The sequence below is a fragment of the Colossoma macropomum genome, unplaced genomic scaffold (genome assembly GCF_904425465.1).
Source record: "Colossoma macropomum unplaced genomic scaffold, Colossoma_macropomum, whole genome shotgun sequence".
Taxonomy (NCBI): Eukaryota; Metazoa; Chordata; class Actinopteri; order Characiformes; family Serrasalmidae; genus Colossoma; species Colossoma macropomum.
In genome coordinates, this window is record NW_023495625.1 from 296,227 (window position 1) to 317,711 (window position 21,485).

The following is a 21,485-nucleotide window of genomic DNA, read 5'->3' on the forward strand; positions in this document are numbered from 1 at the left end:
TACTTGACAGACTAGAAAACCTTGTAGGGGTAACAGGAACAGCTCTTTCCTGGTTCCGGTCCTACCTCACTGATCGGTATCAGTTTGTTAATATAAACGATGAATCATCTGTCCTAGCAAAAGTAAAGTATGGTGTTCCACAAGGCTCTGTTTTAGGACCTGTATTATTCACATTATATATGCTACCACTAGGCACCATTATCAGTAAACACGGCATAAACTTCCACTGCTATGCCGATGACACTATATTTAGCAAGCGACCCAGATGATAGAATTAAACTTAGCAAGATTGAAGACTGTATAAAAGACATAAAAGACTGGATGTTGAGTAACTTTCTCCTTCTAAACTCAGATAAAACAGAGGTTCTGCTTCTTGGTCCAAAAGCAGCTAGAAACAAACTGTCTAATTTAACACTTAAACTTAACAATTTCTCAGTTGCATCAAGCTCATCTGTAAAAAGCCTTGGTGTCATTATAGACCCTGATCTGTCCTTCGACGCACATATAACTAATATTATTAGAACAGCCTTCCTGCATCTCCGCAATATTGCTAAATTGAGAAATGCATTCTCTCTACAGGATGGAGAAAAGTTAGTTCATGCATTTATTACTTCAAGGCTAGACTACTGTAATGCCCTGCTGGCTGGATGTCCCAGCAAAAGCCTTAACAAGCTTCAGCTAGTCCAGAACGCTGCAGCCAGAGTCCTTACAAGAACCAGAAAGTTCGACCATATCAGCCCAGTTTTATCAGCCTTACACTGGTTGCCAGTAAAATTTCACATTGATTATAAAATTCTCTTACTGACCTATAAAGCACTAAACAGACTCGCCCCTCAGTACCTGAGTGAACTTCTCTCCCACTATGAACCATCACGCCTACTTAGATCACAAGGTGCTGCTCACTATTAGTACCCAGAATTAATAAAGTTACGTCAGGGGGGAGAGCTTTCTCATACAAAGCCCCCCAGCTTTGGAATAGTCTTCCTGTTAATGTTCGGGACTCAGACACAGCCTCAGTGTTTAAGTCTAAGCTAAAAACTTACTTGTATAGTCAAGCCTTTGGTAATTAGTTTTCCCTGTCAGTTCTATACCTGCCAGAGTCTCTGCTAACACTGTCATTTGTGCTCGGTCACCCATTACAGAACTGACTCTGTGTGTTTTCCTTTCTTTTCTTCGCTGAGTTGAACAGCTGCCCATCCTGTGCGTTCTGATGCTGCTGCCTTTTCTGCCTCGATCGGGTGCCACTGCTTGCCAGCCCTCTGGACCGGCTTACCAACATTGAGCCTCCTGCTGTACAACGCCGTGCCAACCTCACCCTCACAACCTGACCCCACTGATACTACTGCTGTTGCTACATGAACTAATCAAAATTATTCACTTGAACCAATCAATCATTCAAAATAATTCAAATTAATCAATCACCCATTGCAGAACTGACTGTGTTTTTCCTCTCTTTCCTTTGCCGAGTTGAACAGCTGTCCATCCTGATGCTGATGCTGCCTCTGCTGCCTTGATCGGGTGCCACTGCTAACCGTGCAAACCTCACCCCCACAACCTGACCCCACTGATGCTGCTGCTGCTGCTGCCGCTGCATGAACTAAACTATTCAAATGAATTGTTTGCTCCACCTTTTACCCTGTTTTTGTACTATAATACTTTATACTAACAATGTTTACTATCCGGTGTCGACCAGAGGAGGATGGGTTCCCCTTCTGAGCCCTGGTTCCTCTCAAGGTTTCTTCCTGTTTCTCTTAGGGAGTTTTTCCTTGCCACTGTCGCCACTGGCGACGCTCATGGGGGCTTGGACCCAGATTTCTTTCTGTAATGCTGATTTCTTTGTAAAGCTGCTTTGTGACAACACCTGTTGTAAAAAGCGCTATATAAATAAACTTACTTACTTACTTACTTACTTACTAAATGTCAGACCAGTCTTTTATTAGTACATGATAAATATAAAAGATCAGTCTTTTGTAAGGAGTGTTTAAAAGGGCAGAACACTGAATGTGGCATTGCTTTGGCCCATGAGAACTGGAGTATGTAAATCATGAGCTGAAGTCATGCACCTCAGGGTGAGATTGGTGAAAACCATTTATATACCTTTCATCTTTGGGTATTTTTTCCTCTATGAAATTGTGGGGAGGGTCTTTTGATTGGTCACTCTTCATGGACACACAGCTGAGAAGAGAAAAAAAGGTTTTAGGTGATGAACCTAATTGTGAAATGATTGAACAGTCCTATCTTGACAGTCCAGAGTAGAATGCTTTTTGTTTTCATTCACCAATAGAACCCTCAATAGTTTCTGCTCACATCAAAATCATTAACACTGTCCTGAAAGTTTGCAGGTGTCTTTGCAAAATCAAGCGATCACTGGCATCTGCTTGAGTCACCGTGAAAAATGAATATATGTTTTATTACACTCTTCTATAACCTAACAATAGCTGAGTCAGTTTCAGCCTTTTAACCTGTTCTTGGTTTTGGAGATGATGATAATAATAATAATAATAATAATAATAATAATAATTATTATTATTATTATTATTATTATTGTTGTTGTTTTGTTGTTGTTGTTGTTATTAACAACAACAACAACAACAACAATAATAATAATAATAATTTAGGTCTGTAAATAACAGTCAAGGGCCTAAAACAGAACCTTGTGGAACACCACAATACACTCTTATACATTCACAAAATGTCCCATTTGCAGCAACAATTTGGAAGTGCTTGGTCATGTAAGATCTTAACATTAAAATATCATAGTCAATAAATGTACTGTGCATGAGCACTTGCAAAGTCTGTGATGCAGCACAGCCTAATTTCTAATTTGAAAGACCTGTTCGCTACAGCAAACACCTTCCCATTCACATTTAGGCCTCAGACAGTATTTTGTGTTAATTTCATTACCTGTACTTACAAAGTATTAGTCAAAATAATTTTGAACTATATAGGCTACTGTTTTGCCATATCTATTGACAAGTTGGAATGCAGGCTAAGGCTACATACAGTAGCTATACTTTGTGTGAGTGCATCTGCCAAAAATGCCAGGGACCATAGTTGAGATTTTCAAGGCTTTTATCTCTGTCTTCAAGCTTTGAATAAACTCTGATATCAGCTGATTATAGATTGGTAATGTTATATGAATATTCTGCAATAACTATGCACAGTTGTACGCAGGTACACCCCTTGATTCTTGATCAGTCTCAATTACTTGGATACTTATTTTCATTGAACATATGAATATGCACACAGCAAGACTGAGACACATCTATATGGCTATGGATTCCTAAAGGTCACTCAGCCAGACCTTTGAATGTCAGCATCCTCTGTGTCACTCATCGTAGAGGCATTATTCTTCTCAGGCTTTGTTGACATTGTTTCAGAAATTTGATTGCCTGCTGTTGGTCAGTGATCAGCACAGGTATGCGGTGGTGGGAATCAATCTGTGGGGAAGAACAATAGATAGTCATTGTTTAACATGGTTCAATTTTTGAGAAGACAAAAAAATAAACATAGCCTCGAAATGGTGGGTCTGAACATGTGATAACTGCAGTCAGTGACAGGCTGCCTAAGTTCAAGTCACAATATGGTATATTGCAGTTCTTGAACCACAGTATATTTAGTGGAGAAAGTGTTGTAGTGTTGGGAAGAAAGGACATGGGCACAGTGCGTACCAAAATAACTGCATGTCTTTAAATTCCAGCTGCATAACATATAGTGACAAGGAAAAAAATGAGCTCTGGACTCATTGTCAACCAGCAAGATGTACCAGCATAGAAGGTGTTTCTAATAAAGTGACAAGTGAGTGGAAATAAAAGGTGGGTGTTTCTAATAAAGTGGCCAGTGAGTGGAAGCACACGCTAGAGGGATCCAATAAAGTGACCAGTTAGTGGAAGTACAATGGTTCCAATGGTTGCCAGGGTGTTGCTATGCTATTCCAGGTAATTGCAATGGGGATGCTATGGTGTTACATTGTTGCTAAGGTAACCTAGGTGATTGCTAACCAGTTGTTATGCCATCGCTGGTGGTTCCTAGATTCAGTAGGTGAATTCTGTGGTATCCAAAGTAGTTTCTAGGATGTTGCTATGTTTTTCCTATGGTATCTCTGGTGGTTGCTAGGGTGTTGGTAGATCGTGGAATCATATCCCAGGTGGTTGCTAGGATGTTGCTAGGTATTTGTTATGGTATCATGCATGGATACTAGGATGTTGCTAGTGTACTTACATCACACTTACACCAGCGCCACATACACTACCATCTCACTACCTAATCATAGTCACTACTGAGACCAGAGAATTGTCCACCTCCCAAATAATATCTGGTCAGCAGTGGACCTGTTGTGGTCTCTTTCCACTGATGGATAGGGTAAAGGGTGGCTGAATAATTATGCAGCAGCCATATACCATGCACATAATAATCTATTGTTTATAGTAAGAGTCTGAGCTGTTCCTGCACTAGAGAAGTGGGAATATGCCATTTCCATGCTAACTGACAAAGTGATCCTCGTTCTATAGGATGCAATACATCAAACTTTAACAACTTTAATTAGACGTGCTGATATTCAGTAATAAGGTATATTCAACATGCGCAATAGTGTAATTGTGGACACATGGTCAAACAAGGTGCATTTTTACCAGAGATTTTTTTGAGCAGCTCAAGTTTTAGGGGGTCCAACTCTACTGCTTGTTTGTCAAAAGATTCTGAGGTGCTAAAGTGCACATAGCATTATTTTCTTCTTCCTTCAGATAAATAACAGGTCTAACGTGATTGTTTTTTTAACCTGAACAATTTTGCAATTACAAATTATATCAGAAATAGAAATGTTTGTCTGGCATCATCTTTGTGAGTCAATAATAATAATATATTATCATTTATCCTTTGTCTGTGAAAAGGCCCCTGTCCGACATTTTAACCTAATTTAACTGCTCTGTGCTTGGACCCCTATGATTGACACTTGCAGCTATATTTGCTTTATTTATTGTTTGAGCAGCTGTTTTAGTGTATTATTGGTCTGAGCTTTATCAGAGCTCAAGATACAGAATATAATGCTATACATTCTTATTACATTTACTATCTAAATTACCAAGGATGTTCAAGTGAGGCTGAAATTAAATTAAGGGAAACCAAATATATGCCCAATAAGACACACACAGAAAACAAAGATTTCAGAAATTAGACTGGAATCTTGATTTTTTTTTTTATTTTATATGTAAATTATACATTATACAAAGAGCCAAAACATAAAACCAAACACGTTGCTGCTATTAAAAAATGACATTCAGAACGCTACATGTATGTACATGTATTATCTTACATGTGTAGTGTTTTATTTCTTTTTTTCTTAATATAATACCCTGACAATATCATAAACTGTGACAAAGTTCAGTTTTTGGATAGAACACTTCAGAAGATTTGTAGATACTTACCTTTAATTTACATTTAATTAAATATCCATTAAATTCAACTTATTTTTCCTAACTTTAAACTTAATTATCCATCTTTGCAAGTAAAGGTCTAGTCAACAGCAAGTGAGAAGTAATTTTCATGTTTTTAAAATGCACATTCATATTATATCCAACAATTATTTTTATCTTAGCTGGGAGGAGCTCTCTGCATAAATTTGTTTTTCGTTGTTTCAGATCTGGTGTCCCCACCCTAACGGCCCAGAATCGTTGGTGTGGTGCTTTTTCCATTCTGAAAGAAATGACCTGAGTTAATAACTAAATAAATTAATTTCATAAAGCTCTCTAAATCTTCATGCACTCTAGAAATGAAAGGCTTTGGCTGTTTTCTCCCAGGTGGTCTACAAACAGAAACAGACCACTGAGATATCAGTTGAACACGCCACGGTGTTTCCCAGAAATGGTCTGTGTTTTAGAATAAATTGTATTTGATCTCACCGCAATTGAACTTCCTTATCAGTTTTAGCAGGTTTATGTAAGTGGCTGAAACTGAGTGCATAAAGCTACAACATAACCACAACTATGGCTACGATGTGCTTAGTCCAGTTATTTGTTTTGTTAGTAATATTTAGACACTCTGATTGTAGCTGTGGATATTTTGCAGTTCTTACCTTTTCTTTTTTGCCTCAGCATCACTCCTGTCTGAAGGTTCTGTGGATGTTGATAAAATCAGTGTAGAATAATGTTTCTGTTTTTGGGTTCCTGTACCAGATAAGATTATAATGACCATGCGATGAAGGCGAATATCTGCACAGCTTTTCTTCACTCTTTTACTTTCATTTTCTCTTCAAGCATGCCTTACGCCACATCACAGATGTTTACTGCTTTGAAGCTCGCTCTCTCTCTCTCTCTCTCTCTCTCTCTCTCTCTTTCTCACTCTCTCTCTCTCTCTCTCCCTTTCTGAGCTGAAAGCATCATCTCAGGCCTAGTAAATTCCCCACAGAGTTCCGTCTGTCCTGTAATGATCCTGCTCTCAATGCTTGTTTGTTCTTATGCAGTGTGCCATTAACACAGAGATCAGATTGCAGTCTTCAGTGTCTCCACACTGCACTCATGCAGCCAAAAGTTTGGGTAACCCAATAAATTCTATGTTGTGTAAATGTAAGTCTATGTAAGTGTAAATAGGTTAAAACATCCTCTGAACACACTTCTACACAATTTAATCCATTTACTACTGTTACTGTTTGTTTACTGACCTTGGCACAACAATAAGACATAAAACAGGCCTGATGCTGTTAATTTTCATCACACTTCCATTTGTCACATCAAGTAAATAAATACTTCATCATTAACTATACATATCAGAACAGATCAAATCTGACTAAATGAAATACTTTTAAAATGAAATATATTTTATTTCTCACTACAGTGTAAACAACAGAGAAAACTATAGAGACTGTCAGTGTCTATCTTTAAATGATTTACAGATCTTTAACACTGAACTCTGGACCCAATATACTACGATTTCAACAGAGGTTAATGTTGTTATCTCTGTTTCCTCTTCATTATACTACACATGATCTTTGTGCTCTTTACATACCCGTCAGTAGACACACTGCGCATGTACAAAAGTCAATAGGAATTACTGGAAAATAACGCTTTATATTGGGAAATTGTATATTAAAGACAGAAAAACAACTCCAAAGAGAACTGACTTTCCTATATATTACACACATTTATATAGAAGTTTATGAAAACTTTGCTAGTTCAGTCCAATTGTAATATACATTTTAATATTTATTTTTGTGTGGAGCAGTTTAAGGATGCATGATTTAGGCCTGTGTTATATATGACAAAATATAATTCTACTACTTTATACAAACCTCCATCGAGATGTATATAAAGTAGCCACACACTTTCTCACCTCACCTAAACAAACTGACTAAAGTCCAGCACTCCTGAGCTGAGAGTTTATGGGGAAATGAATAAACCTGCCTGTCAAACTGAGACATTAATAAAAACTGCTGCACCTTCTAAATCACCTCTTTCCCTTCAGCCTGGAGTTAATGTAACACAGAATGTGTCACTTTCACAGGTTTTAGAGAGAAACATCAGAGTAAAATAGTTCAGTTCTAATCCAGACTACCTTTCACTTCTCCTTTTCTCTTTCTCTTAAAAACACCTGGACAGCGTGGTGAAATGAGAGCGGGTTCTGTATGCAGATCCATGACATCTCGTACTAAGAGTATGAACAAGAACAATATAACTTGGACCCAAATAGAGTGCAGTTTCAATGAAGGCTGACACTGCACTGTATTGACATCACTGCTACCTACTGTGCGTTTGTGGGCTTGACAATAAGAACAAATGTTTAAGGAACTGGATACATAATGATTACAACTAGTTAGACTTTTTTTACTTAATTGATATGGTAAAGTTTAATTGTAATATGTCCGTCTTTGCTATGTTTTTTAATGACTAGGTAAAGTAAACTGAACATTTAAACAAACAACAAACAAACTTACACAATGAGGAAGAGAAAGGGGGAAAAAATACTTTCAGAATGACATGATGGCTGTGACTGAAATGGATCTCTGTGCTTTAGAGCACTATTAAGTACGTCTGCCATTATCTCTTAGTGTTTAAATCATAAAATGGAATTCCAGAGTGATTTTGAGGGCACTAAATCTCGCACAATGCACTGGTAATTTCTAGTGAACACTGTGGGTCACTACATCAGCTGGATGAGCACCAGAGTGCATTGTGAATCGCTTTTAATTAAATAACAGTGAGAGGTATGTTATGTTAATGGAGGCCACTGAGCCGAAAACTTTTCAGACTTTCTCAATTCTCTGGAAAAACACTACAAAACAGCCGACTACAATTAAAAACAAAGAGCCTAACACTCATCATACAATACTGATGGGTAACTACAGCCCACTGCAGTCATGGACCAAGAATCAAACATTTACTCTATTCAAGTTTTTACTTTTTCCTCATCCTCTGCACTCTTCAAAACTTTACATCCATGTCCACGGCTATGAAAAAAGTCAACGTCAGCCTTGCAAGCAACTTGCGTTTGTTTGTTTAGGCCACTGATAGAATACTGACCCAGACTGATGATGAGAACATGTCCAAATTCATTTATTGATTTATGAGTTTTTACTGCTATTAAGTAAAGTAAATAGTTCTCCTAGACTCTAAGAAGATTAGGATGATTTTTGGCTTACGTAAAGACTCTTCAATTGAGATGATTGATTCATTAAATGATAATTAAAATAAAGTAGTTTAAGATGCCAACAGCAATACATTTTGCATTCTACCAGCACCTCCACCCTACATAGCACAACACTAATGAGGGTGTAGGCGTCCATTTCAGCCACAGTCTCTCAGTCTGACACAGTTCTGTTCAGAGCAATATAGAAATACTGACAACAGCTCAGTGCATCATAATGTAAATATACTACGTGTACAACAACAACTCAGTTCAACATTATGTAGATGTACCATATATACAATAATTATAATAACACACTCTGTGCTTATTGGAAATTCTGCTATTAAGATTCCCAGACATTTCTTTCTTCCAGATAGCATAGCTACCCAGCTAGCAAGCTCGTCATAAATGATCAAGTAGTACAAGTTGGTTAGAGCTGTGCAAGGTCATTATTTGCTTGACGCTGGATTAGCAAGTAGCGCTCTGTGTGGGCGGAGTCAGAGCTGCAGTTTCTACTCTGAGTGTGGGCACACAAACACATACACACACTGTTACATGGTTACTCAGTTGATGCACTACAGTCCAGTAGCGCTGGACACTGATGCATGCTATGAAGATAGTGGAGCAGTACATATTCCCATAGAAAAACCCCACTAGGACTTTACACAGTGGCTCCCCGAAGGTCCAGTCATTGCCGTTGAAGTGGTAGGTGATCTTCAGTGGGAGCCACACGATGAAGAGCAGGTCAGCCAGTGCTAGATTGGCCATTAGGATGGATGCTGGATGCTTCTTCTTCATCCCGAAGAGGAACACCCAGATGGCCATGGCGTTTGTGGTCAACCCCACAATAAAGACGATGAAGGAAGACTGTGGTGAGATCGCCCTTGAGAGCACATGTGGAAGTGCTGGTCTCGTTCACACCCTCTTCATTCTTCTCCAATACCTGGAACCCATAATAGATCCAGGACCCTTGATTGTTTGGGGCAGCAGAGAGAAAAAATTTGGTTTTATATAGAACAAAATAAGCGTCAAGAATAAACATGAAAAAAAAGAAGAAAAAAAACAAAAACTACAAAAAGACATGCTGAATCTAAAAAATATTATAATATATACTTAAAAAAATGAAGGTAACAATTTGCATGCATTCTTTTAAAGTTGTATCAGCTAGAATTAACTAAACTAACTTCACTAGATCATATGCTATTAATACTTACTATTACATAAAATTACATACTATCAATATGAAAATCTTAAAAATTAGAAAGCTAAAATAATTTGAACCTGCTGAATGTCAATTTAATTGTTTAGTTTCACTGACACAAATAAATTAATTTTCCACCAACTTGATTTTGGTGAATATTATAAAACTCAATTAGGTTCTAATGAATTAATTTGGTATAACATCATTTTTTGTTTGTGTTGCACTCAAAAATGTCCATGCAAATTGTTACCTTACCCTTTTTTAGTAATAATGGCATCTCAGTTAAGTTAGGTTGTTTGTATATATGTATGTTTACACAAAAATACAGGCTACACTCGGCAACTTTTTTTTCCTGAACACTGCTAGTTTTAATTAGCTCAGTAATCTTAACTATCTCACTGTCACTTCTCAGTCTTGTAAAGGCCTTTTGCCCCCAGCAGTACCCTGGACATGCTGGAAAAAGCAGTGTTTACCTTTCGTTAGAAAAAAGCCTGGGTGAAGGTACATAATAAAACCAGTGACAATTTCACTGTGAAATTCCGACATTTCACAGTAAATCTGTACATTAAAGTCTTACTTGTAGATGTTACTTTTAGCTTTCAGTCCACTCAAGTTAAGGTGCAACCTTAAGGAAAAACCTCAAAGGTATGCCTCAGTTACCTTTGTTAGCTCAGACTGAGGACACATGCACAGATGCTCTGGCACTTTGTTGACTGTGATCTTCATAACCTCCCCTCTAAGACCTCCACTTTTTTCTCCACTTTTTTCATGCTGATAGAGAAAATTTCAGACTCAAGATTTCAGTTTCAATATCATCATATTTGTCATGCATTTTAAAGAAAAGTAAACACAACAAATAAAGTGCACTTTGAGCTCAACATAAAAAAGATGCAAAGTCATTGTGATTTAGTTTTCCTACCAAATATTCTTTGAAACGGTCTTGTTCTTATTCTCTGAGATATACTGACCATGCAATACATAGCAACTTCTCTGTGTTTTTCAATGTTGTTGTCCTGAAAAACACAACATACACAAAACCCAAGCCAGCTGTGCCATGTACCGCACTTAGCACCGTCTTCCACAAACTGTACGGCACCAGCAACAGCCACACACTTCCTGGGCACCGGTTCTTCTCACATACACTACAGCAGTTTGCCATGCATCTGAAGGCTGTCCAAGCTGGCACACGTGCCTTAGTGGTGGGACTGTATGACATCACATCTGTCCAGTCCGGTTTTCGCCCCACCTGGCAACTGGAAGAGTTAGGCATCTTCCTCTCGGGCCTGAAGGAACTCCTCGGGGCTCACCACATCAAGACCGGTGGCAGTGGTGGCAGCTGCAGCCGTGCTCTTCTCCACTTTCTCTTCAAGGTGGGCACAGTAACGACACTCCTCAGCAGCTCTTGGGTGGTGGGACACAGCATCAGTATCATTCAGAATTAGATTCTGAACACGTTTCAGAGTCCTTCCAAAAATAGAGAAATCATACAATCGTTTCTACCTGGTGACCAGGTCATGTTTAGTGGAAGTGGAGGATAAAGAGTTTTCTTACCACAGATATAATTCAAGCACATGAAAGACACCTGGATGTTGTTTACAATAAACCTGACATTTCTGTAATGGTCCAGCCTGTGCCACCAGCAGAGAGCGATGGTGGCGATGTGCCACAAGTTCAGGGAATTCCAATTCCCAGAAGCCCTCGGGCTAATTAGGCCCAACCTGGCACACCTGTGGACTCCTCTACTTAAGGCCGTGGCAAACAGCAGCGCTTTGTCACACCTTTGTAGAGGGGTGACCGGTATGGTACTTAGCCCAGGTAGGTATTTAGACAAAAAAACAGTAACAATGCTTATAATGTTATTATAAAATCATAAAATCAATGTATATGAAGTCATTTTATGGTGAATTTGAGCAGAAACTCAAACAAAGAAATTGCATATTCATTAGGAATTTAAGCGTGAAACCTGTTTTGCCCCACCTTAGCTCCACCCGGGGGAGGGCCTGATATACACAGAAACAGAGAACGATTTAAAAGAAGAGCTCATATTTTGTACCCTAAATCTGAATTATTTATTTTATTATGTTTATTATGTATTTACTGAGTTCTTTATTTCATTTATTCTTCACTCGCACAGTAATCATTTTGCAGGTTTTGATTGGCCAACGATAGCTCATTGTGAAATCTTGTGAGCCTTTTTTATGAATTGGTTCACCGTGCTCATTCGTCCAGGCTGGTTTTTGTGTTGCTTCTGGGGGCCCGGGGGGCTTCACTGTGACCCAAGGACCATCCTCTAACCAGCCTGCAGGCCCACAGTAAGGCAACCAACTTCTCCATATGATTCAGACCCAGTACTGTGTTATTCTGTCCCCTTTTTCAGTTAAACCCAGATCAGTCATTACCCTATTCCATTAGTACTACTAAACTCCCACCAAATAGCTATTTACGAGTCTCAGCACAGTATGTTCATACAGTGAACCTCATATCTCTAGTTTCTCTCTGCATACCTATTAATCTACCTTTAATACCTATTCACCTTGCTGTTAATATTAATTTATTAATAAATGACCCTTTATTAAAGATTAAAGCTATGCTGTGTTTGGTTGTGTATGTAATTATCACATTCTGGTCACAGGAACACCCTAACCTGAGTGAAGCTCAAAGTAAGTAATGTTTATGGCATAAATGTGAAATAAGTGAATAAAGTGGGAATCATCTGCTACATGTGCATCTCAGTAATGTCTTGAAGTTCCCTAGAAACTGTAAGAATTCCAAACTTTAAATGCATGTATTTATAACTTGAACCTTCTACACATTTGTGGTTCATAATAATTAGGACAGCAATAATATTACAAAAATACCAGTTTTATTTAAATACTCAATGAGAATGTGTAACATAGAAGAGTGAGAGGCAGCAGCCTTATTTTGGCTTTTTCATTAAACAGTCAGCACAAGCAGGAAAGCTCTGCTAGGCAAATTCACAATCAAAATCCATAACTAAGAATTATGTCCAAAAGTTATCACTGAAACAAAACACCTGGCTTAGAATTCCAGGGATGTATTAGGAAGCTTTCACAAACAAACCAGAGAGAATATACTATGTACAAGTATACTATATACTTACTAAATAATGAATAACAAATGAATAAGGATCAACTGGGTAATTAGTAAGCAGTGCGGGGTGGTGTGGAGCATTTTAGGCATTGTTCACACTGCAGGGAGTCAAATTTTTAGACTGAGTGATCAGATTTCACCTCTAATGGTGAGAAAACCGGTCAAAGTCAGGGTCTTAGTTTTGCTCAGTAGTTCTTCCTTGTGCTCCCTCATCTCCCTTGGTGTCACTCTTTTGAGGGGTAGACGCGCATTTCGAGGTTTAAGACATTCTGAGACATTTGTTATACGCCAATACAATTAAAACTGAATTAACTCAAAACCTTAAACCTCATAATCCACCATTCACCACTATTCAGACATTCCAAAAAAAAGAGGTCCTTTTTTATCCTGACTCTTACAGTTCATCCCGTTCTGTCTTCATCTTCTGATGATTCTTCTGTTACCACTTCCCAGGAAAGGAAAGGAAAACCTATCCAACTCATAGAAGTATTTAATCTGTAATTACAATTAGAATAAAAAAGTTATTTATTATAAAATATTATAGTATGTATTATTATTTATGTATGTGCATGTTCAACTGCTGCAAAAGAAGCATCAGTGTTGTATCTGTGGTCAGTGCAGCACATCAGAATGAGGATTTGACACTATGGTGATGGAGGAGACCTGGCCAAGGGGTGGAACTGGACACGATCAAAATAGCACAGAAATTTGGATAGAAAAATGACTTAACTGTTATTTTTTTCAATATATTTTTGCCAGATAACATCTAAAAATATACAATAGCGTAATGTGTATTTAACATATGCAAAAGTGTAAACACATTTTTGTTGATTTTCTATGTGAAAACAAGTTTCATGTACACATTCCTCTATAGAGAACACACTTCAATATGACATTTTTCTACTTTCTTCAATTTCTATTAATTTGTGGAGTTTTCGAATTATATATATATATATTATATATATATATATATATATATACATATATATATATAAAATATTTGCCATAACTTCAGCACAGGCCACATTTTTTTATTTTTGTATTCCCAAAATATTAAATTCAGCAAATAAACAGTAATTGTGCATTAAATACATGTGTTCTTTGTAGAGGGTTTAAAAAATCAATAAGACCTAGACTCTACTGTAGGTTGCAGTTTTTTGCTGCTGTTTTCATTAACTGCTTTGTTTTGTAGTTGCTATCTCAACCTTATTTAATGTGTTTAGCCCTTTAACTAGCTGAAATCTGTAGATTCGTAGATCTTTAAGTAAAAAAATCAATACTAAGCTCTTGCTGATGTAAACTGTGATCTGAGTGAGTTTGTCATGCTTACTCAGAACAACATCACAGTCCATCCAACAATAAAGCAGCTCAGTGCTTCTTTTACACAGTTATAGGAAACATGGTAGTACAGAAAAAACTCTGATCAACATCTACATGGAGCCAACGTGAACATGTGCTTTAACTCCTCTGGTAGATTACAATGCGTTTACAGGTCCATCTGCACATTCTCAGAACAGGTTGCTAGCGAGGTCCTCAGTTAATATTCTCCTCCCCTGTTAGTAGTTGATTTGAAATTTAACGATTCAGTAACACTGGACTATTGGAAAGTTAGAAGGTGAACAAAATGATATTACTTTGATAGATTTTATGTTTGGGGGGAAAAATCCAAATTGGCTACCTCACTGCTGTTTGAGGCGATCCAGTGAGGACCTGAAGATAAATATTTAAATATTTTAATAATAAAAATATTTTAAATCCTGCTTTAAATATTATCTTAAGAACTGATAAGAAGGACAGATGTTATTCTGTAGATTTTCTTTTCTGATGAACGTGTGATTTTAAGTTTTTGTTAGCATGTAAAATTGAACTTTGTGAGTTAGATGTCTAAATTGTTAAATTGTTTCTTATGGGTGCACAGGGTAAAATCCCCCCTTGTTTTGAGAATAGCTTAATTTGTGTGCCATAATTTATGTTATTATAATGGATGTAGCATCCGTCCATGTAAAGAGCAACTTTTGATTGAGTTTCTTGGGTCAGATGATTTCTAGCCTAAGCAGGCCACTCATTCGCATTGGTTGGTAAATCAGCTGCTGCTGCTACAACTTTGCTGTTTAATTCTGTCTTATTTTGTTCTTCTTGTGTAGAGAGATGTTGAATGCGTAACACACGTGTGTGTGTGTGTGTGTGTGTGTGTGTCCGTAGGTGGAGCGGCAAAACTGTATGCCACTGGATGCAGCTGGCAGTTTTACATTTAAGTGTACTTGGTTCATTCTCTTACCGTATCCTGCATTCTGATTCCTTCATTATCTCAGAAAGCTGCTTCACTGACTTTCCTAGTTTATTCCAACGTAGATCCAGATGTTTCAGTTGTAAGGGATGTGAACTCACAGCTGAAGTCAGAGCAGCACAGCCTTTATCATCTATACTGCAATACTTAATCCTGCAAACAGTAAAACAGGTTCCTTAATGCTTTAGTCCAGAACACATACATGAACCAAGTTTAGACACACATTTTCAATTATAATAATAAAAAGAAGAATAAAAACAAGAAAAAATTAATAACATTGAGACAATTAATAAAACCGACAGATAATTAATATAAACAGTAAATCTGAAAATAACAATAACTAGAACTTTGAAATCAAAACATAAGATTTTAATTTAACACAGAATAGCAGAGAAAATAAATGGTAAAAATTTGCTAAAACCATTAATGAAAACGTAATAAACTCCATGATAAACTGCATTGATTTTGTCATATTACAGTTACTATGTTCTGACATCTCCTCACGAATGACCTGCAAGTGATCTGAGGAATCAACAATAACCCTGCCTCAGTTAAAGAAAGCACTCAGACTGTGTATTCTGATCAATCATTAATATTGATTATGGAGCCCTTAGATGACTCTATAGTCAATATGAAAAGTAAAACCACTGTGATCTGTATAAGACCCGTATAAGAAGCTGTAGCTGTTAGGTAGACGGCTCAATCTTGTCTTTTCCATTTATCATTACATAGAGGCTGCACTTTTCAATGTCAGCTAAATATCATTTATTCTACATTTGTATCTCTACTTTATTGTATTTTTTTCACTTCCATCACGTTTTTTTCAATACTTTTCTCTAATATTCCACAGAACTCAATAAGACACCATCACCATAGCAGGAATCTCAATCCCATCACCTCCTCTACATCATCTCCTCATGCAGTCCATAGATCAGAGCAAGCATATGTCACTTCCCTGTTGTCCATATGACCACGCCCCCTTTTCGGCAAAAACAAACCTGCTCAGAGTACTGGTGGCAAACTGGGAATACTAGTGACACCATGCCTAAAAGTTACCAATAAAAAAAAATATCCAGTTTATGATTTTCCTTTTTTCGTCAAAGAGCGACAGACACCAAAAGGAGATATATGTGGATTCAGGCCGTCCACAGAGAGGAGGAAAATGGCAAACAGTGGGACCCACCCGGTCAATACATGCACGTCTGTGGCAAACACTTCAACATAGGTAGGTTTATGATGTTAAAGTCAACAGTTCTAATGTTAAAAGTTAAAGTAGTGAATGTTGATGCTGCATTGAAAGGGCAGCACATAGAACACAGTGAAGAGCCAGGAATCCCCCATTTAATGTGAGCCTGTAACAAAAAGGCTAAGTTAACTAACAGCAGACTCACTAGCACTGACTGCTTCACCTGTCTGTTCCCTAAAATTATTGTCATGATCATCGTCATAATAATCCAAATTCAAAGTGTGTTTAAATGCTGCAACAATGCTATGATAAAAAAAACTTTAGGGAATAGAATCGTAAACATGACATCTCGCACCACTGGGTTGGGTTGTTCGTCCACTTTGATGGAGGCAGACTGAAAGGACCCTCATCAACCCCTGTTTCTTTCATTTTTAAATTTTTTGCCATTTCTGGAAAAAGAAATGGCAAAAAGAGGTTTGCATTTACATTTTATTGTCTTAATTTTAATTTCTTTTTTGTCTGGATTTGCCTCCCATAGAAAGTACAGTCCATGTCACATTAGCAAAGCTGTAATGACTATAATCATGAACTTCTTGTCTATTTTATTATTACATTAATAATCTGAGCTTCACAAAATAACAATCTCAATGACCTGCAGTCGGTATGAAGCTGTTTTATTAGTTTAATGTCGTAATGATGAAGTTACTTACAGCAGTTTCTGTAGTTTACAGTCCTGATTCTTCAGTAGATCACAGAGCTTCTCCATTCCTGAATCTTCCAGTCTATTCTCACTCAGATCCAGATCTCTGATATGTGAGGGATTTACACAAAGAGCTGAAACCAGAGCAACACAGGATTGCTCTGTGATAGTGTTGACTAGTCTGTAGAGCGAGAGGGAGAAGAGAGAAGTGTACATTTAGCACAAAATTGTAATATATAAATTACTGTAAAACAAATGCTACAATAAATGCTACAACATTACATCAGTATCAGTGATTAAATCATAAAATGTTATAAATGCTATGGGTTGTGTGGAATAAAGTAGTCTATTCTGTAGTAGTTTTACACATTCATTGACTAATCTAATTCAGATCAGATATTAATCTAATTCAGATGAGATTTTTTTCAGATGTGTCAGATCAATAATTCATTTTATGAAAATATATACATTAATATCAAGCATATATACCTTAGTAAATATTTTGCTATTATTGAATAAGGGTTAAATTATGCGTATTATGAATGTCCTGTTCTGCTGAATAAACATGTGGTTTCATAACACTGTTAACTGATTAAACTTGGATATGCTGCTCTTACAGATATAATTATCTCCTTTATTGAATATTACTCACTTCAGTTTCTTCAGTTTACAGTGAGGATTCTTCAGTAGATTGCAGAGCTCTTTCACTCCTGACTCATCTAGTTTATTCCAGTTCAGGTTCAGATCTCTGATAAATGATGGATTTACACAAAGAGCTGAAGCCAGATCTGCACAGGATTTCTCTGGTAAACTCTGAACAAGTCTGTAGATCAAGAGGGAGAAGGAAGAGTAAATTACACACAACTAACAAAGGAAAAAATACCATGAGTATTAAATAAATCACTGAAAATATATACAAAAACATTTTTGCAGTATTTAAAAATATCAGCGATTAAATAATAAAATGTATTAAATACTATAGAACTCTGGTTGATCTCAGCACACATCCACTGGCTGAACTATTTATTAATCATTGGTAATAGGTTTTATAAAAATATTTGTATAATGTATACATGCTTTACTAAGTATCCTATTATTATTAAGTATGTGGTACATTATGGAGAATATGTATGCTTTATTCAACTAAAGAAATCAGCCGAGCAGCACAGCCTTTATTATCTATACTGCAATTATTAATCCAGCAGAAAATGAAACATTCCTTTTTTCTTTACTCCAGAACACTATCAACCATATTTTAGTCACACATTTTTAAGGAATGATAGTAATAATAATAATAATAATAATAATAATAATAATAATGAGAAGAAGATGAAGAAGAACAACAAGGATTCACAACAATTAGACAAACATAATTATAAACAATAACTTTGAAATTAAAAAGATGTTTTAGTTTAGCACAGAATAACAGAAAAAATAAAAGTTGTGTTAAAACTACTTAAACATAATAATTATGAATTCCATAATAAAATCCATCGATTTTGTCAGAAGTCACAGTTAGTATGTTCTGACATCCATCTACAGAACAGAACCAGTTCTTTTAGCTTGTGTCCACCCCATCAGTCCTCATTCCTAAGCTCTTAGTTATCAAACTGTTTTTATCCTGTTTCCACAAATGACATCCTACAGCTACTGACATCCAGCAGTCCAACCACCTGCCCACTCATCCCATCCACACTGCTTCAGACCGTCTTCCAGGACCTAAAGCCCACACTACACAGCTCTGACTTGCAGCTACCAACCAGTATCACTCCTTTCTTTCCTCTGAAGGATTCTTGAATATGCAGTCTATACAGCCAATTGTCTGTCTTTCCAGGATCCCAAACAATCTGGGTTTAAACCAGCTCACTTTACAGAAACTGATTCTTCATGAGCTTTTACAGCCTTTGACACAGTCAACCACAATAACCTTCTGTCCATCCTCACCAATCTTGGAATCATTGGCTCTGCCCTAAAGTGGTCTGAGTCATGTATTGAGGGGCACTCAAGGGGGAATGAACTTCCAAGGGAGTCACTCATTGTCTTCAAACACCACCTGGAGTCCATCTCCTTGTGGAGCCTTTAAATAAACACTAATCCAGCACTTACTGAAATGTCTTGTCTCTTCTATTTGTCTTTTCTAGGTATCAGCACTGACTTTTGTTTCAGTATCTTAGCTCAAGGGTAGTTTGGACTCTCAGGGTAAATACACTGTGGACAGCAAAGCCCTTTTGTAGGTCACAGTGGATGTGAGTGTCTGCTATAATGCCACAAATGTATAATTAAAAAAAAAGTACTTTAAAGGATAATCAAGCTTACAGACTGTGATTCAGTTCTGTACTGGAGCTATGAGGCTAATATAGTTAACTACTAATAGAAATCTATGTGACACAAAATCTTTGGTGATTTCTATTATATTAGTTCCAGTACAAAACTAAATAAACAAACTTCAAGAGGGTAAGAGGGTGTAGCTGGGTAAAGTTGGTCCTTTCAGTTAACTATTCATTTGAATATCATTTGAATTCAACTGAAAGTACAGTTCATGTCACATTAGCAAAGCTGTTCAATGACTATAATCATGAAATTCTTGTCTATTTTATTATTATGTAACAGTAATAATCGGAACTTCACAGGAAAAAACTCTAACACAATAATCTCAATGACCTGCAGTCGGTATAAAGCTGTTTTATTAGTTTAATGCCGTAATGATGAAGTTACTCACAGTAGTTTCTGTAGTTTACAGTCCTGATTCTTCAGTAGATCACAGAGCTTCTTCACTCCTGAATCTCCCAGTTTATTCTCACTCAGGTTCAGCTCTCTGATATATGAGGGCTTTACACAAAGAGCTGAAACCAGAGCTACACACGATTCCTCTGTAATAGTGTTAGCAAGTCTGTAGAGCGAGAGGGGGAAGAGAGAGAAGGGTACATTTAGCACAAAATAAAAAAAGTGTAATACATAAATTACTGTAAAACAAATGCTACAACATAGATCGAGAGGGAGAAGCAAGAGTAAATTAAACACAACTAACATAGAAAAAAATACCATGAGTATTAAATAAATCACTGAAAATATATACACTAATTTTTTTTGCAGTTTTCAAGAAAATCAACAATTAATTAATAAAATGTACTAAATACTGTGGAACTATGGTTAATCTCAGCACACAGTGGGAGGGAATAAAAACGAGTATATTTTGTACTACTTTTACATGTTCACTAGCTGAACTATTTATTAATCATTGATTAATAATGATGTGTGTGTGTGTGTGTGTGTGTGTGTGTGTATGTGTGTATACATATATATATATATATATATATATATATATATATATATATGCTGTACACATGCATTAATGAATCTCTGATGTATTTTTACATACATTTCTGTATCAATATACAAGCTAGGACGAAAGTGTCTGAAAGTTATTTAAAAAATTACATTAACCCAAAAACAGTTGATAAGTTTAAAAATGCTTATATTAGTGTATCAAATACAGCATTGACTCCTTCCCTGACAATTAGAGTACACAATCCCACTACAGCAACATACAAATATTTTACAGATGTTATAGATCTAATTCTTTAATTGCCATAACAACAAATTACTATGTAAGGTGATGAAAAATCCAATGACCACCCAGTGGAATAGCCTCAGTATTTGTTTGTTAAACTGTTGCAAAAAAAAGAGTAGAATAGAGGTTTAGTCTAATTAGTTGAATTTTGCCATTTCTTAAACATATTTATATTTACCTACATCTGAGATATTCGAATAGCTTAGTGAAGCTTCTACTAATAAAGAGCAGCATGGATCCTTCAGTACTAAATATTTTTAGACCAATTTCAAACATTTTTTAAACAAACATTTAGATTTTTTTTCAAACAAATAATGCATATGTGATATCAAACAAATCCTCAAAGAAATTTCAATCAAGTTTCGTGCTAACCGTAGTACTGAGATAGCACTGGTTCATGATCTCAGGTTCAGCGCTGATGCACAGAATTTTTCTGTTCTGGTCTTATTGGATCATAGAGCAGCTTTTGATACCATTGATCACAATATTGTAATCCACCATATTAAATACTGTGTAGGCCTCATAGGTACAAATTTAGAATGGTTCAAATCATTTAGTTAACAGATGGTTCTTGGTTTCACTGAGAAAAATCATTCCACAAAAAAATGTACCATTTTGTGTGAAGTCCCACAAGGTTCAGTTTTAGGGCCTTTGATTTTCTCTTTGTCCATGTTACCATTAGGCGATGTTATTAGGAAACATTACATGAATTTTCATAACTATACTGATGACACCCACATTTCTATTCCTTTTGATGATCAAGACTCTGTAAACAGACTAACCAGCTGTGTGTCAGATATTTCTCAGTGGATG

The 21,485-nt window shown here is 36.6% G+C and overlaps 3 protein-coding genes across 7 annotated transcripts in view; all 3 read right to left on the minus strand.

Moving 5' to 3' along the window:
* Window positions 1–6,376, minus strand: part of LOC118802614 (protein NLRC5-like) — a 36,792-nt gene extending 30,416 nt beyond the window's left edge. Inside the window, 3 exon segments of the mRNA XM_036563090.1 lie at window positions 2,098–2,175; window positions 3,305–3,440; window positions 6,071–6,376. Of these exon segments, the coding sequence (XP_036418983.1) occupies window positions 2,098–2,175; window positions 3,305–3,372 (146 nt within the window). The 5' untranslated portion in view covers window positions 3,373–3,440; window positions 6,071–6,376.
* Window positions 6,377–9,084: 2,708 nt separating this feature from the next.
* Window positions 9,085–9,531, minus strand: LOC118802617 (proteinase-activated receptor 2-like; the record flags this gene model as incomplete). Its single annotated transcript, XM_036563095.1, has 1 exon — window positions 9,085–9,531. A coding segment is annotated over one exon (447 nt), but the record flags the coding sequence as incomplete, so codon positions are not given.
* A 1,035-nt stretch (window positions 9,532–10,566) lies between these two features.
* The window catches only part of LOC118802613 (NACHT, LRR and PYD domains-containing protein 3-like), a 37,882-nt gene continuing 26,963 nt past the window's right edge, over window positions 10,567–21,485 (minus strand). For 3 of the 5 annotated variants that reach the window (XM_036563088.1, XM_036563087.1, XM_036563085.1), the window contains 5 exons: window positions 19,821–19,991; window positions 17,754–17,924; window positions 17,112–17,282; window positions 15,207–15,368; window positions 12,662–13,423 (listed from right to left, as the gene is read on the minus strand). In XM_036563088.1, coding sequence (XP_036418981.1) covers window positions 13,330–13,423; window positions 15,207–15,368; window positions 17,112–17,282; window positions 17,754–17,924; window positions 19,821–19,991 — 769 coding nt within the window. In that variant the 3' untranslated portion in view covers window positions 12,662–13,329. Of the gene's footprint in view, window positions 10,589–12,661; window positions 13,424–15,206; window positions 15,369–17,111; window positions 17,283–17,753; window positions 17,925–19,820; window positions 19,992–21,485 lie in introns of those variants that run through there. The other 2 variants (XM_036563086.1, XM_036563089.1) reach the window with 2 other exon arrangements.